Raw genomic sequence first — 17335 nt, forward strand, 5'->3', positions numbered from 1 at the left:
AAAAAAAGATGGTCACACCAAATATTGATTTGGCTTTCTTGTTCACTTTGCATTTTCTAAACTGAAAATAAACAATTAGAATTTATATTTATAATAAACTTTTTTTTTACACCTGCCTAAAACCCCTGCACGGTACTGTAGATAGCTTATGATAGGTTGTTATTATTATAAAGGCAGTCATACATTAGATCCTTGGACCAGTAATTTTTACTGCTAACTTTCTTGTAATGTCCATGTTTAAAGGATATCTAAAGTAATAAGGACATATAACGTTTTCCTTACCTGGGGCTTCTTAGAAGTCTATGTGTCCCTTGCCACAGTTTTGCTGTGCTTCAGTGATCAGCTGTCGGGTCAGTGGCTTCTGCGCATGAGCTTCTCGCAATCCCATCACAAGAGCGGTTTGTGCATGCACAGTGCTATTGCACATTCACAAAATGCTCCTGCGCATGGGAGTGAGATTGCTTGAGTCACGCGTCCACGCATGCGCAGAATCCGACAACCTGCCGATTATTATGGAGCAGATAGCTGATCACTGACGCACATTGGAACTGTGGCAAAGGGACACAGACTTCTAGGGGATCGAAGAAACCTCAGGTAAGTAAAACTTTATATGTCCCTATCACCTCAGATATCATTTAAAGTGTACCTGTGGCAAAATAAATTCAATAATTGATAATTACCTGGTGCATCCTCCAGCCCCATGTATTCTGTTGCCTCCCTCGCAATCCTTCTGGGTGGCTCAGTTCATCTGTAATTGCCTCCAGTAATAGGGCTCCAGTTCTTGGGAGCATGCTTGGGGGCGCTCGCATGGTTGAGCATGCACTGAACACTGCGACTACGGGACTTACCAGGCAGGTTATCGGAGGATCGAGGTGGCCCAGGAGGATGGCAAGGGTACCATCGGGGTATGTGTAATTTTTTTTTTTTTGGGGGGGGGGGGGGGGAGAAGAGGGGCAACTCAGGTTTCCTTTAAAGGGTACCTTTAAATGAGAGGCATATGCCATATTGACAGTTACCTGGCAGTTCTGCTTTAAAGCGAAATAAACTTATGAGATGATTAATTGTATGTGCTTTAATAAAGATCAATTAAACATAGAACTGAGTTTTGTATTTTTATGTTCAGTTTAAAGGGACACTTAAGCCAGGAATAAAAAAAAATCAGTTTTACTTGCCTGGGGCTTCTACCAGCCCCCTGCAGCCGTCCTGTGCTTTTTCAGGCACTCACAGAGCCTCTGGTCCCCCGCCGCCAGCTAGTTTCATTTTCGCTGACAGGCCCTGACAGGGAATGGGTGGGCTTTCTGCGCCTGCACAGACCTGGCCACACGTATTCTTCTTCATGTTCCCATCCTCATTAGCATCCTGCACAGGCGCAGGATGTTATTGTGGACGGGAACGCAAAGAAAAATACACATGGCCAGGCCTGTCGGGCCTGTCAGCGAAAACGAAACTAGCTGGCTGCGGGGGACCAGAGGCTCTGTGAGTAACTGCGAGGGCACGGGACGGCTGCAGGGGGCTGGTAGAAGCCCCAGGAAAGTAAAACTGATTTTTTTATTCCTGACTTAAGTGTCACTTTAAGTGATTCTTTCCAAACAGCAGCTATGACAAATCTGCCTTGCTGAATGGAAAAAAAGTAATGACCCTTTCAACTTTCAAGCAGTAAAACCTTATCAGAAGCCTTCTCCAGCACAGATATAGTTGTTTTGGATTATTTTTACTTTTCAGGAAACCTACTGAATTTGACAAGTTAATTTGCATAAATAACAATTATAGGTTTCAACTCTAGCTGTACTAGAAAACGGAAAGAGACTTCAGACAATTTCTCTGTAGGGCTAGTACTACATGTACCTACCATATGTTTATCTCATCATGGGCCTAATTCAAGAACCATCAGTAAATTTGCTGTGTGCAGGCAGCACATGGCAATTTTACCGATGTGAATGCAAGGGGAGTAGCATTTGTTGCTATTATTGCGACAAACAAGCAGTTCAGACATGGAGAAGAGGCCTCAGTCTATGAGAGCTGTATAGACCCACTGCTTGACCCCAGATTGAGTAGTGTGCTCTGTGCTATGGAGAGAAGAGGGGGTTGGATACACAAGCAGAACCTCGGTAAAAGGTATCTGGTGAGAGCGATTTGTCTTACTGGATTACTTTTGGGGAGGCCAACAACATCAGAAGACCCCTGCACACACTTTGTGTGCGGCCTCTGGTTGTGGAATTCCTATTTTCTTATTAACATGTTTTGTTTATATGACTTCCCCATTTTGGCAGCAACCGTGTGTGCCAAAGTTTCCTCAATGTATAACTAAAAAAGCTTTTTGCAGCGTCCAGGTGCCAACTGTCATTTTCAAATGCCCTATGTAGCTATACTGCCAGTATCCAATTAAAACATTGGTTTCTCAAATTGTCTACTGGAACATTTTTTTTTTTACATTTTGTATATAGCACCGCTGACATCTTTCACAGTGCTGTAAAGAATGTAAACTTTTCACTGAATGTCCCTCAGAGGGGCTTGCAATCTAATCTCGAGCACAGTCACATGTCCTTTATAGTCTAAGGCCAATACTTTGTGTGGAGGCCAATTAATGTATCTGTGTTTTTAAAAGGAACGTGAGGCGAGAGGGATATGAAGATTGCCATATTTATTTCCTTGTAAACAATGCAAGTTGCCTGGCAGGCCTGTTGATCTTCTGACTTAAGTAGTGTCTGAGTCAAAACCCTGGAACAAGCATATGGGTAATCCAGTAAAGCCTAAATCAGCTGAGTCAGAGTACCTGATCTGCTGCATGCTTGTTCAGGCTCTATGTCTAAAAGTATTAGAGACACAGTATCAGGGGGACTGACAGGCAACTGGTATTGTTTAAAAAGAAATAAATATGACACCCTCCATATCCCTCTCACCTCGGGTTCCCTTTAAGATGTAGGATAAAACACAGTGAGAGCCTACCTACAAACCACATGCAGATAGTGTCTTGGTCCAGACCTTGCTACTCAGACATAGATTATGATGTAATGGGGCTCTAGGCAAAGAAGTAGATTTTGGGGCCCCTTATGGTCTTTTTGGTAAGCTGAAGTGAAGAGAGGTCAGAGAAGGTGGCAGGTGGGTCCCTTGACACCCACTAGGCCCTAAGCACCTGCCTAGGATGCCTGGTGGATGATCCTGCTTTGTTGCTACCCCATGTGCAAACATACTAATACAGCATAATACCTGTTTAACTATTGCCTAGCAGCTGAAAATAGGGTGACCCTCTTCTCCAGTATTCCAATGCCCTGATGCCTGAAGTCTCCAACACACTTTAAGAATAAGTCCCAACTCTGGTACTTGCCCTGCACTTGTGCAAACTTTTTTTTTTTTTTTAATTCAAAACATTTTTATTGCATTGAAGACGTAAAGAAAACATCATTAATATCATCAACTTTCTTGTAGCGTATTACAGGAAAATAATCATAATTGCTAAGGCTTGATTCACACATAAAAAGGTGTCCAGTCCTGTTAGTTGTTGACAATTGGCATCAGTTTTCTTTCTATGGCTGTGTTCACACATAAATCTGTACATTTCCACTCCAGTCCTGTCCTGGCAGTTTTGTATGTGTTTCTATGGGTGTACACATAAAAGGTATACATTTTACACACCCTCTGTGTACATTTCTGGTCCAGTCAGATAGAACGGATGGAAAACTGATGCAAAGACAGGACAGGAATGGACCGGACTGAAAATGTACAGATTAATGTGTGACAAAAACACAAGAAAGTGTCCACGGGCCTCAGACCTGATTCAATATATCACGGTGAGTCACAGACCAAAGTAGAAGGTTCATCAATGCCTCTAAAGCAATCACGTCCATACACATACAATCCGACCTGGACCTGGACCGACCCTTAGAGAAATTTTTTTTTTTTACACATGATCAGGGGTGTAGCAATAGGGGGTGCAGAGGTAGCGACCGCATCGGGGCCCTTGGGCCAGAGGGGCCCCGAAGGGCCCTCCCTCAACTACAGTATTAACTCTCTATTGGTCCTGTGCTCATAATTATCACTTCTATAGATACTTTGAATAGTGGTAATAACTAACAAACTGCTCCCCATCCCCTTATTGCACCTCTGTCACTGTAGTTGCCATTGTCAGGTTTTGGTGCGCAGTGGCAATTGTTATGTATAGAGTGCTTGGGGGGCCCCACTGTAAAACTTGCATCAGGGCCCATAGCACCTTAGCTACGCCACTGCACATGATTTTATTGGTTTTAAAACAGAGGGAAAATTCAAACAATCAGGGAAGCATTTAGACAATTGCGCTCCCTGTAACATAGTTACATACAAACATAAGAATATATTCCTGCAGTATACACTGTGGCCAATAGGCCGAACACTGTTAGAGAAAATGTTATGATTTATTTCTATGTTCAAGTGTTGATACAGCAAAACAAGAAAGCAATAGATTTATGTATGAACCAAGCCAGAACCTGAACTGAAAATAAAAAGTCAAAATAATCTTACACAGGTCAGACTTACCTCCTGTGTAATCTACTCCTCAATCTCTTTTCCCTCTCCTGCATCCCATTTGTCCACTATGATCAATGGAATTCTCCATCCTCCAGTTTAAAAATGGACATTATCACATAACAGCTTCCTGGTCAGCACACTGTTACACTGTAATATCACCCACTTGAGCCATAGGGAAACATGGACATTACCTTGCACATTCAGTTGTAACTGACAGCTGCTGATATATAACTGACAGCAACTGGTATATTTCAGTTCTGACAAAATATTGTCAGAACTGGAAGGGATCACTGTAAGAAGAAAATGGTGAGCTTCTGAGAGGAATTGACAGTGAGGTTAGTATGTAATATTCATTTGCAGCTACGTCATGTGTTTATTTTAAATAATTTTCCTCGCTTCAGGTTTCCATTAAGCCCTGACACACGCTCACCCAACCGCTTGATTGTTGTCTGATTTTGGTCTGTTGGATGACAATCAGGCATTTGTAAGTGTGGCAAACGACTAGATGAGCAACAGAAAACAAGCGGTTTGCTCGATCCATCCAGCGGATTAACTCACACGTCTGTTGGGGTGAATTGTTTGATCAACTTAACTTGTTTTCAATGTGTCTATGTTGTTCAGTCCAACATTTTGATTGCAATTGAGTTGGTCCTGCAGTTGGTTGGTGTGAGGAAAATAGAAGTCATGTAAACGGTTTGTTGTGATGTTGGCCATGTCATGGTGTTGGCTGTGCACTTTGTTGGACTTGTGTAAGTACCTTAACGCGTGCAACTACTTATTGTAATCAGAAGTTGGTTGAGACAAAGTTGTAAAAAGTAAAACCGTAAACAAGGACACATAATTCAAATTGGGCAAAGACCTGAATGCAACCATGATGGTGCCAATAATCTAAAAACAGAGTTTCAGAAGACAGAATTTCTCTAAATACATACTGCACACATTGGAACTAAGGGTTCTTTCACATCACAGAACGCGTGCAGGAGCTGATTTCCTGTACATGTTATGGCCTGTGGTGTGATGTTGGGAAGTTAGGGTGGTAGTTCTAATTCACCTGACAGGAAACCCCAGCGGCTGGATGTTACGAAGCTCCCAGAAGCGTTGTAATGTAACGCTCTTGAACGCTTTGTCTAACGTGAAAGTGAATATGAAAGTCAAATAAACTTTAATGTTACCTTTCTAAACGCAAACTAGGAACGATCCATCAAAACGCTTGGATCAGCTCCTAGTGTTAAAGGACCACTATCACGAAAATAGTAGGCAGTTAAAATCTGACAGAACCGACAGGTCTTGGGCCAGTCCATTTCCTCATGGGGCATTCTCAGGGTTTTCTTTGTTTTCAACAGCATTTCCTGAACAGCAGTGTAACTGCCAAAATAGTAAGATACCAGCAAGCCTCCCTACTCACTTGCACACTATTTTGTCAGTTAGACTTATCAACTGCTGTTCAGGAAACACTGTTGAAAACAAAGAAAACCCTGAGAATCCCCCATGAGGAGATGGACTGGCCCAAACCTGTCGGTTCTGTCAGATTTTAACTGCCTACTTTTTTCGCGATAGTGGTCCTTAAAGAGCCCTAAGAAAGCATTTATTCACAACTATATGGTACATCAGCTGAAAATAGAGGGTACTATACAGTTAATAACAAGACTATATATAACATGCCATGGAAATTGGCACTACATAAATACTAAATAATAGTACACATAAAAATTGTAGGGTGCATTCTGTAAAATGTTGACATAGTTCTGTATTACCCTAATATCCTGCTATACCCAGTGCTGAATCAGTTTATCACTTGACTCTACCCTGAATTGCTCACTAGACAGACGTCTGACGGTTACAATATTTATGGATATGCATATCAGATACAAAACATATTGTATTATTGTCTCCTTCCCATTCCCAGGAGCGGTGCCAGTCTTGGGCGGTGCCTATGTGGCTGGCTGTGAGGTGCCTGCCTATGTGCCAGGCTTGGGCGGTGCCTATGTGCTTGGAGTGTGACAGGAGCTCCTCCTCCCCACTGAGAGCAGCTGTTCAGCCTCACCTCCTCCCCGCCTCACACAAGATGGCGGCCCCTGCAGCAGGCTCAGGCCCGGGCGGCTCCTCGGGTGTCAGTGCCGGGTGTCCGGGGGGACCTGTGGGTCCCAGCACCAGTAGCATTAACCCCTTCCTGAGCGATTCTGAGGAGGAGGAAGAAGAAGCGGAAGAGGAGGACGAAGATAACGAGGAGGAAGATGTGTCCCCACTAGAGCCCCGAGCCGGAGCCCCAGCCGCCCTCCGCTATCTCTCGGATGACAGCGACCCCCCGTTCCTGCAGCAGGCCGGGGTGCGGCTCGGCAGTGAGCCCGGGCGGGTGCCGCTGGATGCGGTAGCGGCGCAGCTGCTGCGGGATCAGCTGCTGCTCACAGCCCTGGAGCTGCACACAGAGCTGCTGGAGAGCGGCCGGGAGCTGCCCCGCCTCCGGGACTACTTCTCCAACCCCGGCAACTTCGAGAGACCGACAGCCAGCGGGCCTCCACCCTCCACCGGCATCTCCAGCACCAGCACGGGCGGCGGACAGCTGAGTAAGTGACTTGCTGACAGGGGGGCGGGCTCTGCGTCTCCCCATATGTGCTGGTGCATGTTTACATGATGTCATTGTGTCATGCATGCTGCTGTATATATGTATGCATGGGCCACTCCATGCTGCTGTATATGTGTATGTATTGGCCACTTTGCTGCTGTATATATGTAGGCATGGGCCACTCTATGCTGCTGTATATATGTATGCATGGGCCACTCTATGCTGCTGTATATATGTATGCATGGGCCACTCCATGCTGCTGTATATATGTATGCATGGGCCCCTCCATGCTGCTGTATATATGTATGCATGGGCCCCTCCATGCTGCTGTATATATGTATGCATGGGCCCCTCCATGCTGCTGTATATATGTATGCATGGGCCACTCCATGCTGCTGTATATGTGTATGTATTGGCCACTTTGCTGCTGTATATATGTAGGCATGGGCCACTCCATGCGGCTGTATGTAGGCATGGGCCACTCCATGCGGCTGTATATATGTAGGCATGGGCCACTCCATGCGGCTGTATATATGTAGGCATGGGCCACTCCATGCGGCTGTATATATGTAGGCATGAGCCACTCCATGCTGCTGTATATATGTAGGCATGGGCCACTCCATGCTGCTGTATATATGTGTATGTATGGGCCTCTCCATGCTGCTGTATATAAATATGTATGCATGGGACACTCCGTGCTGCTGTATATAAATATGTATGCATGGGACACTCCGTGCTGCTGTATATAAATATGTATGCATGGGACACTCCGTGCTGCTGTATATAAATATGTATGCATGGGCCACTCCATGCTGCTGTATATAAATATGTATGCATGGGCCACTCCATGCTGCTGTATATAAATATGTATGCATGGGACACTCCATGCTGCTGTATATATAAATATGTATGCATGGGACACTCCATGCTGCTGTATATATAAATATGTATGCATGGGACACTCCATGCTGCTGTATATATAAATATGTATGCATGGGACACTCCATGCTGCTGTATATATAAATATGTATGCATGGGACACTCCGTGCTGCTGTATATATAAATATGTATGCATGGGACACTCCGTGCTGCTGTATATATAAATATGTATGCATGGGACACTCCGTGCTGCTGTATATATAAATATGTATGCATGGGACACTCCGTGCTGCTGTATATATGTAGGCATGGGCCACTCCGTGCGGCTGTATATATGTAGGCATGGGCCACTCCATGCGGCTGTATATATGTAGGCATGGGCCACTCCGTGCGGCTGTATATATGTAGGCATGGGCCACTCCGTGCGGCTGTATATATGTAGGCATGGGCCACTCCATGCGGCTGTATATATGTAGGCATGGGCCACTCCGTGCGGCTGTATATATGTAGGCATGGGCCACTCCGTGCGGCTGTATATATGTAGGCATGGGCCACTCCGTGCGGCTGTATATATGTAGGCATGGGCCACTCCGTGCGGCTGTATATATGTAGGCATGGGCCACTCCGTGCGGCTGTATATATGTAGGCATGGGCCACTCCATGCTGCTGTATATATGTAGGCATGGGCCACTCCATGCTGCTGTATATATACATATGTATGCATGGGCCACTCCGTGCTGCTGTATATAAATATGTATGCATGGGACACTCCATGCTGCTGTATATATAAATATGTAGGCATGGGACACTCCGTGCTGCTGTATATAAATATGTATGCATGGGACACTCCGTGCTGCTGTATATAAATATGTATGCATGGGACACTCCGTGCTGCTGTATATATAAATATGTATGCATGGGACACTCCGTGCTGCTGTATATATAAATATGTATGCATGGGACACTCCGTGCTGCTGTATATATAAATATGTATGCATGGGACACTCCGTGCTGCTGTATATAAATATGTATGCATGGGACACTCCGTGCTGCTGTATATAAATATGTATGCATGGGACACTCCGTGCTGCTGTATATAAATATGTATGCATGGGACACTCCGTGCTGCTGTATATAAATATGTATGCATGGGACACTCCGTGCTGCTGTATATAAATATGTATGCATGGGACACTCCGTGCTGCTGTATATAAATATGTATGCATGGGACACTCCGTGCTGCTGTATATATAAATATGTATGCATGGGACACTCCGTGCTGCTGTATATATAAATATGTATGCATGGGACACTCCGTGCTGCTGTATATATAAATATGTATGCATGGGACACTCCGTGCTGCTGTATATATAAATATGTATGCATGGGACACTCCGTGCTGCTGTATATATAAATATGTATGCATGGGACACTCCGTGCTGCTGTATATATAAATATGTATGCATGGGACACTCCGTGCTGCTGTATATATAAATATGTATGCATGGGACACTCCGTGCTGCTGTATATATAAATATGTATGCATGGGACACTCCGTGCTGCTGTATATATAAATATGTATGCATGGGACACTCCATGCTGCTGTATATATAAATATGTATGCATGGGACACTCCATCATTATTATTATTATTATTTATTGTATTTATAAAGCGCCAACATATTACGCAGCGCTGAACATTAATTTAGGTTACAGACAATATTTAGGGGTGACATACAGCAATATGACAATACAGGAATACAAGAAAACCAGATCACACAGCACAGTATTAGTACAAGGTAATGATTAGTCACTCAATGAAGCATGGAGATTAGGCAAGTTAGGTTCACTCAAATGCATGGCATGGGTTCACAGTAATGGAGGTGCCAGATCAGGTAGGACACAAAAGGAAAAGGACCCTGCCCAAAGGCTTACAATCTAGAGGGAGAGGTAAGGACACGAATGGTAGGGGACCAGAGTTCAGCTGTAGGTTTAGAGCACTTGTGAGGGGTAGTAGGCCAGAGTGAAAAGGTGAGTTTTGAGGGCTTTCTTGAAGATGTTGAAGGAGGGGGCTGCCCTAATGGGTGGAGGTAGGGAGTTCCATAGTGTTGGAGCAGCTCTTGAGAAGTCCTGGAGGCGTGCATGGGACTGGGTGATGCGGGGGGTGGTTAGGCGAAGTTCATTGGAAGAGCGGAGTGAGCGGCTAGGTGTGTACCTCTGAGTAAGATCGGAAATGTAGGTTGGACAGGTTTTGTGGACAGATTTGTAGGTCAGACACAGTATCTTGAATCTGATTCTGGACTGGATAGGAAGCCAGTGGAGGGATTCTAGGAGGGGATCTGCCGTGGTGGAGCGATGGGAGCAGTGGATAATTCTGGCTGCCGCATTCATGATGGACTGCAGTGGGGCTGTTCGGGTCATAGGGAGACCAGACAGCAGGGCATTGCAGTAGTCAAGGCGGGAAATTATGAGGGCATGGATGAGGAGTTTGGTGGTGGCAGAGGTCAGGAAAGGGCGAATCTTACAGATGTTACGAAGGTGGAAGTTGCAGGACTTTGTGAGGTTTTGGATGTGGGAAGTGAAGGAGAGTGTGGAGTCCAGGGTGACACTCAGACAGCGGGCTTGAGAAGTAGGGCGAATGGTAGTGTGGTTAACAGTGACATGCACATCTGGGAGGTTCGTGGATGGCCGGGGTGGGAAGATCATAAATTCCGTTTTGTCTAGATTTAGTTTCAGGAACCTAGCAGACATCCAGGAGGAGATGGCGGATAGGCAGGAGGAGACCTTGTCCATGGTAGTGGTGGATATGTCAGGGGTGTGGAGGTAGATCTGGGTGTCATGTGCATACAGATGGTAGTTAAAACCCATGGAGGAGATAACCTTGCCAATGGAGGATGTGTATAGGGTGAACAGTAGGGGGCCAAGGACCGAACCTTGGGGGACTCCCACCGAGAGGTGGTTGGGGGTGGACGAGGACTCATTGAATGTGGTCGTGAAGGAGCGGTTGGAGAGGTAGGATGAAAGCCAGGACAGGGCGAGATCGTGAATGCCCAAGGACTGGAGGGACTGGAGGAGTAGGGGATGATCTACTGTGTCAAAAGCTGCTGACAGGTCAAGGAGGAGGAGAATGGAGTATTTACCTTCAGCTTTAGCTAAGGCAAGGTCGTTGACCACTTTGGTGAGAGCAGTTTCGGTTGAGTGGGCAGGCCGAAATCCAGATTGGAGTGGGTCTAGCAGTGAGTTAGCATTGAGGTACTGGGTCAGGCGTTTGTGAACCAGACGCTCAAGGAGTTTTGAGGCAAAGGGGAGGAGGGAGATAGGACGGTAGTTGGAGGGTAGCGAGGGGTCGAGTGAGGGTTTCTTGAGCAGGGGTAGTACAATGGCCTGCTTGAAGTCTGTGGGGAAGGTGCCTGTGGATAGGGAGAGGTTGAACAGGGTAGTGAGGACTGGGGCCAATTCCATGAAGTGAGGCTGGAGTAAATCCGAAGGGATGGAGTCAAGGGGGGAGGTAGTGGTATGGGAAGTCTGCAGTAGGTGGTTGACTTCCTCGGTGGTAGTAGGAGTGAAGGATGTGAGGGGAGGATAGGGTGGAGGAGGAGCTGGTTGGGAGGGGGTGGGAGGTGAAGATTGGAGATTGGATATTTCCTGGCGGATGGAGACAATTTTGTTGGTGAAGTGGGTGGCTAAATCTGTGGCAGAGAGGGAGGAAATGGAGGGTGGGGGGTGGGTTTAAGCAGGGAGTTGAAGGTGGCAAAAAGACGCCGGGGGTTGGAAGCTTGTGCTCCGATGAGCTTGGTAAAGTATTCCTGCTTCGCATGAGCAAGGGCAGTGTGGAACTGCAGCAGGTTGGTCTTGTACTGTAGGAAATCCTGGTTAAGTCTAGTTTTTCTCCATTTCCGTTCAGTGGCGCGTGTTTTCCTCTGGAGGATGCGAATATGGGTAGTGCGCCAGGGCTGGGGGTTAGGGGGTCGGTTGTGGCGAAATATTGGTGGAGCAGCTTTCTCTAGGGCTGATGAGAGAGTTTGGCGATACTGAGCTGCAGCAAGATTAGGACAGGTTAGGGTGGGGAGAGTGGAGGAGAGGGCATGGAGGGGGTCAGCAAGGACACTAGGGTTGAGCTTGCGTAGGTCTCGCTGCCATCGACCAGGTGGGTGGGTGGCTAATTTGGAGGTGCCTTCCGTGAGGAGGTTGAAGGTGAGAAGGTGATGGTCTGAGGGTGGAAAGGGTGCAATGTCAAGGTCTGCTGTGTATATATAAATATGTATGCATGGGACACTCCATGCTGCTGTATATATAAATATGTATGCATGGGACACTCCATGCTGCTGTATATATAAATATGTATGCATGGGACACTCCATGCTGCTGTATATATAAATATGTATGCATGGGACACTCCATGCTGCTGTATATATAAATATGTATGCATGGGACACTCCATGCTGCTGTATATATAAATATGTATGCATGGGACACTCCATGCTGCTGTATATATAAATATGTATGCATGGGACACTCCATGCTGCTGTATATATAAATATGTATGCATGGGACACTCCATGCTGCTGTATATATAAATATGTATGCATGGGACACTCCATGCTGCTGTATATATAAATATGTATGCATGGGACACTCCATGCTGCTGTATATATAAATATGTATGCATGGGACACTCCATGCTGCTGTATATATAAATATGTATGCATGGGACACTCCATGCTGCTGTATATATAAATATGTATGCATGGGACACTCCATGCTGCTGTATATATAAATATGTATGCATGGGACACTCCATGCTGCTGTATATATAAATATGTATGCATGGGACACTCCGTGCTGCTGTATATATAAATATGTATGCATGGGACACTCCGTGCTGCTGTATATATAAATATGTATGCATGGGACACTCCGTGCTGCTGTATATATAAATATGTATGCATGGGACACTCCGTGCTGCTGTATATATAAATATGTATGCATGGGACACTCCATGCTGCTGTATATATAAATATGTATGCATGGAACACTCCATGCTGCTGTATATATAAATATGTATGCATGGGCCACTCCATGCTGCTGTGTATATATATATATATATATATATATATATATATATATATATATATGTATGCATGGGACACTCCATGCTGCTGTGTGTATGTATATATATATATATATATATATATATATATATATATATATATATATATATATATATATATCTATATATCTATATATCTATATATCTATATATCTATATATCTATATATCTATATATCTATATATCTATATATCTATATATCTATATATCTATATATCTATATATCTATATATCTATATATCTATATATCTATATATATATGGGCCACTCCATGCTGCTGTGTATGTATTTATATATATACACACACACACACACACACACACACACACACACACACACACACACACACACACACACACACACACACACACACACACACACACACACACACACACACACACACACACACACACACACACACACACACACACACACACACACACACACACCAGCATGGAGTGGCCCATGCATACATTTTTTATATACAGCAGCATGGAGAGGCCCATGCCTACATATATACAGCAGCATGGAGTGGCCCATGCCTACATAAATACAGGATCTTCTCAAAAAATTAGCATATTGTGATAAAGTTCATTATTTTCTGTAATGTACTGATAAACATTAGACTTTCATATATTTTAGATTCAAATACACACAACTGAAGTAGTTAAAGCCTTTTATTGTTTTAATATTGATGATTTTGGCTTACAGCTCATGAAAACCCAAATTTCCTATCTCAAAAAATTAGCATATTTCATCCGACCAATAAAAGAAAAGTGTTTTTAAAACAAAAAAAGTCAACCTTCAAATAATTCCGTTCAGTTATGCACTCAATACTTGGTCGGTAATCCTTTTGTAGAAATGACTGCTTCAATGTGGCGTGGCATGGAGGCAATCAGCCTGTGGCACTGCTCAGGTGTTATGGAGGCCCAGGATGCTTCGATAGCAGCCTTAAAGAGACTCTGTAACAAATTGTTTATCTTTATTTCTTCTATGCTATAAGTTCCTATGCCTTTTCTAATGTGGTCTGGCTTACTGCAGCTTTTCCTAATTGCACAGTAGCTGTGTTATCTCTGTTATATGATCTAATCTTCTCTCTATAGTCGGCACAGTCAGGCTGAGGCAGTCAGACTGGAATGTGCAGGGCTGCTTGTGATTAGCTAGAAGCTGTACACACCCCCTGCAGGCTCTGTGTGACTAACACACTCTGCTTAGCTGAGCCTATTAGAAGCTGGTTAGTTTGTTTGTAAACACTGCCTAAAACTGGCAATTACAAGCCAGGTTTGCAGCAGAGAATGGCAGAAACAGCACAGAGGGGACCAGGAGCACATAATGAATAGAATGGTATGCTTTTTATTGTAAGAATTTCAGAGTACAGATTCTCTTTAAGCTCAATCCAGAGTGTTGGGTCTTGCGTCTCTCAACCTTCTCTTCACAATATCCCACAGATTCTCTATGGGGTTCAGGTCAGGGGAGTTGGCAGGCCAATTGAGCACAGTAATACCATAGTCAGTAAACCATTTACCAGTAGTTTTGGCACTGTGAGCAGGTGCCAGGTCATGCTGAAAAATGAAATCTTCATCTCCATAAAGCTTTTCAGCAGATGGAAGCATGAAGTGTTCCAAAATCTCCTGATAGCTAGCTGCATTGACCCTGCCCTTGATAAAACACAGTGGACCAACACCAGCAGCTGACATGGCACCCCAGACCATCACTGACTGTGGGTAATTGACACTGGACTTCAGGCATTTTGGCATTTTCCTCTCCCCAGTCTTCCTCCAGACTCTGGCACCTTGATTTCCACATGACATGCAAAAGTTGCTTTCATCCGAAAAAAGTACTTTGGACCACTGAGCAATAGTCCAGTGCTGCTTCTCTGTAGCCCAGGTCAGGCGCTTCTGCCGCTGTTTCTGGTTCAAAAGTGGGTTCATGCTTCCATCTGCTGAAAAGCTTTATGGAGATGAAGATTTCATTTTTCAGCACGACCTGGCACCTGCTCACAGTGCCAAAACCACTGGTAAATGGTTTACTGACCATGGTATTACTGTGCTCAATTGGCCTGCCAACTCTCCTGACCTGAACCCCATAGAGAATCTGTGGGATATTGTGAAGAAAAAGTTGAGAGACGCAAGACCCAACACTCAGGATGAGCTTAAGGCCGCTATCGAAGCATCCTGGGCCTCCATAACACCTGAGCAGTGCCACAGGCTGATTGCCTCCATGCCACGCCGCATTGAAGCAGTCATTTCTGCAAAAAGATTCCCGACCAAGTATTGAGTGCATAACTGAACATAATTATTTGAAGGTTGACTTTTTTTTGTTTTAAAAACACTTTTCTTTTATTGGTCGGATGAAATATGCAAATTTTTTGAGATAGGAAATTTGGGTTTTCATGAGCTGTAAGCCAAAATCATCAATATTAAAACAATAAAAGGCTTGAACGACTTCAGTTGTGTGTATTTGAATCTAAAATATATGAAAGTCTAATGTTTATCAGTACATTACAGAAAATAATGAACTTTATCACAATATGCAAATTTTTTGAGAAGATCCTGTATACAGCAGCATTGAGTGGCCCATGCCTACATATATACAGCAGCATGGAGTGGCCCATGCCTACATATATACAGCAGCATGGAGTGGCCCATGCCTACATATATACAGCAGCATGGAGTGGCCCATGCCTACATATATACAGCAGCATGGAGTGGCCCATGCCTACATATATACAGCAGCATGGAGTGGCCCATGCCTACATATATACAGCAGCATGGAGTGGCCCATGCCTACATATATACAGCAGCATGGAGTGGCCCATGCCTACATATATACAGCAGCATGGAGTGGCCCATGCCTACATATATACAGCAGCATGGAGTGGCCCATGCCTACATATATACAGCAGCATGGAGTGGCCCATGCCTACATATATACAGCAGCATGGAGTGGCCCATGCCTACATATATACAGCAGCATGGAGTGGCCCATGCCTACATATATACAGCAGCATGGAGTGGCCCATGCCTACATATATACAGCAGCATGGAGTGGCCCATGCCTACATATATACAGCAGCATGGAGTGGCCCATGCCTACATATATACAGCAGCATGGAGTGGCCCATGCCTACATATATACAGCAGCATGGAGTGGCCCATGCCTACATATATACAGCAGCATGGAGTGGCCCATGCCTACATATATACAGCAGCATGGAGTGGCCCATGCCTACATATATACAGCAGCATGGAGTGGCCCATGCCTACATATATACAGCAGCATGGAGTGGCCCATGCCTACATATATACAGCAGCATGGAGTGGCCCATGCCTACATATATACAGCAGCATGGAGTGGCCCATGCCTACATATATACAGCAGCATGGAGTGGTCCATGCCTACATATATACAGCAGCATGGAGTGGCCCATGCCTACATATATACAGCAGCATGGAGTGGCCCATGCCTACATATATACAGCAGCATGGAGTGGCCCATGCCTACATATATACAGCAGCATGGAGTGGCCCATGCCTACATATATACAGCAGCATGGAGTGGCCCATGCCTACATATATACAGCAGCATGGAGTGGCCCATGCCTACATATATACAGCAGCATGGAGTGGCCCATGCCTACATATATACAGCAGCATGGAGTGGCCCATGCCTACATATATACAGCAGCATGGAGTGGCCCATGCCTACATATATACAGCAGCATGGAGTGGCCCATGCCTACATATATACAGCAGCATGGAGTGGCCCATGCCTACATATATACAGCAGCATGGAGTGGCCCATGCCTACATATATACAGCAGCATGGAGTGGCCCATGCCTACATATATACAGCAGCATGGAGTGGCCCATGCCTACATATATACAGCAGCATGGAGTGGCCCATGCCTACATATATACAGCAGCATGGAGTGGCCCATGCCTACATATATACAGCAGCATGGAGTGGCCCATGCCTACATATATACAGCAGCATGGAGTGGCCCATGCCTACATATATACAGCAGCATGGAGTGGCCCATGCCTACATATATACAGCAGCATGGAGTGGCCCATGCCTACATATATACAGCAGCATGGAGTGGCCCATGCCTACATATATACAGCAGCATGGAGTGGCCCATGCCTACATATATACAGCAGCATGGAGTGGCCCATGCCTACATATATACAGCAGCATGGAGTGGCCCATGCCTACATATATACAGCAGCATGGAGTGGCCCATGCCTACATATATACAGCAGCATGGAGTGGCCCATGCC

General features: G+C 45.0%; 1 protein-coding gene across 1 annotated transcript in view; it reads left to right on the forward strand.

Annotated features, from left to right (window-relative positions):
* The first annotated feature begins 6394 nt into the window (after positions 1 to 6394).
* The window catches only part of LOC137519373 (RAB11-binding protein RELCH homolog), a 92849-nt gene continuing 81908 nt past the window's right edge, over positions 6395 to 17335 (forward strand). The window contains exon 1 of the mRNA XM_068238328.1: positions 6395 to 7064. Within this exon, the coding sequence (XP_068094429.1) occupies positions 6434 to 7064 (631 nt within the window). The 5' untranslated portion in view covers positions 6395 to 6433. The remainder of the gene's footprint in view (positions 7065 to 17335) is intronic.

The sequence above is a fragment of the Hyperolius riggenbachi genome, chromosome 5 (assembly GCF_040937935.1).
Source record: "Hyperolius riggenbachi isolate aHypRig1 chromosome 5, aHypRig1.pri, whole genome shotgun sequence".
NCBI lineage: Eukaryota > Metazoa > Chordata > Amphibia > Anura > Hyperoliidae > Hyperolius > Hyperolius riggenbachi.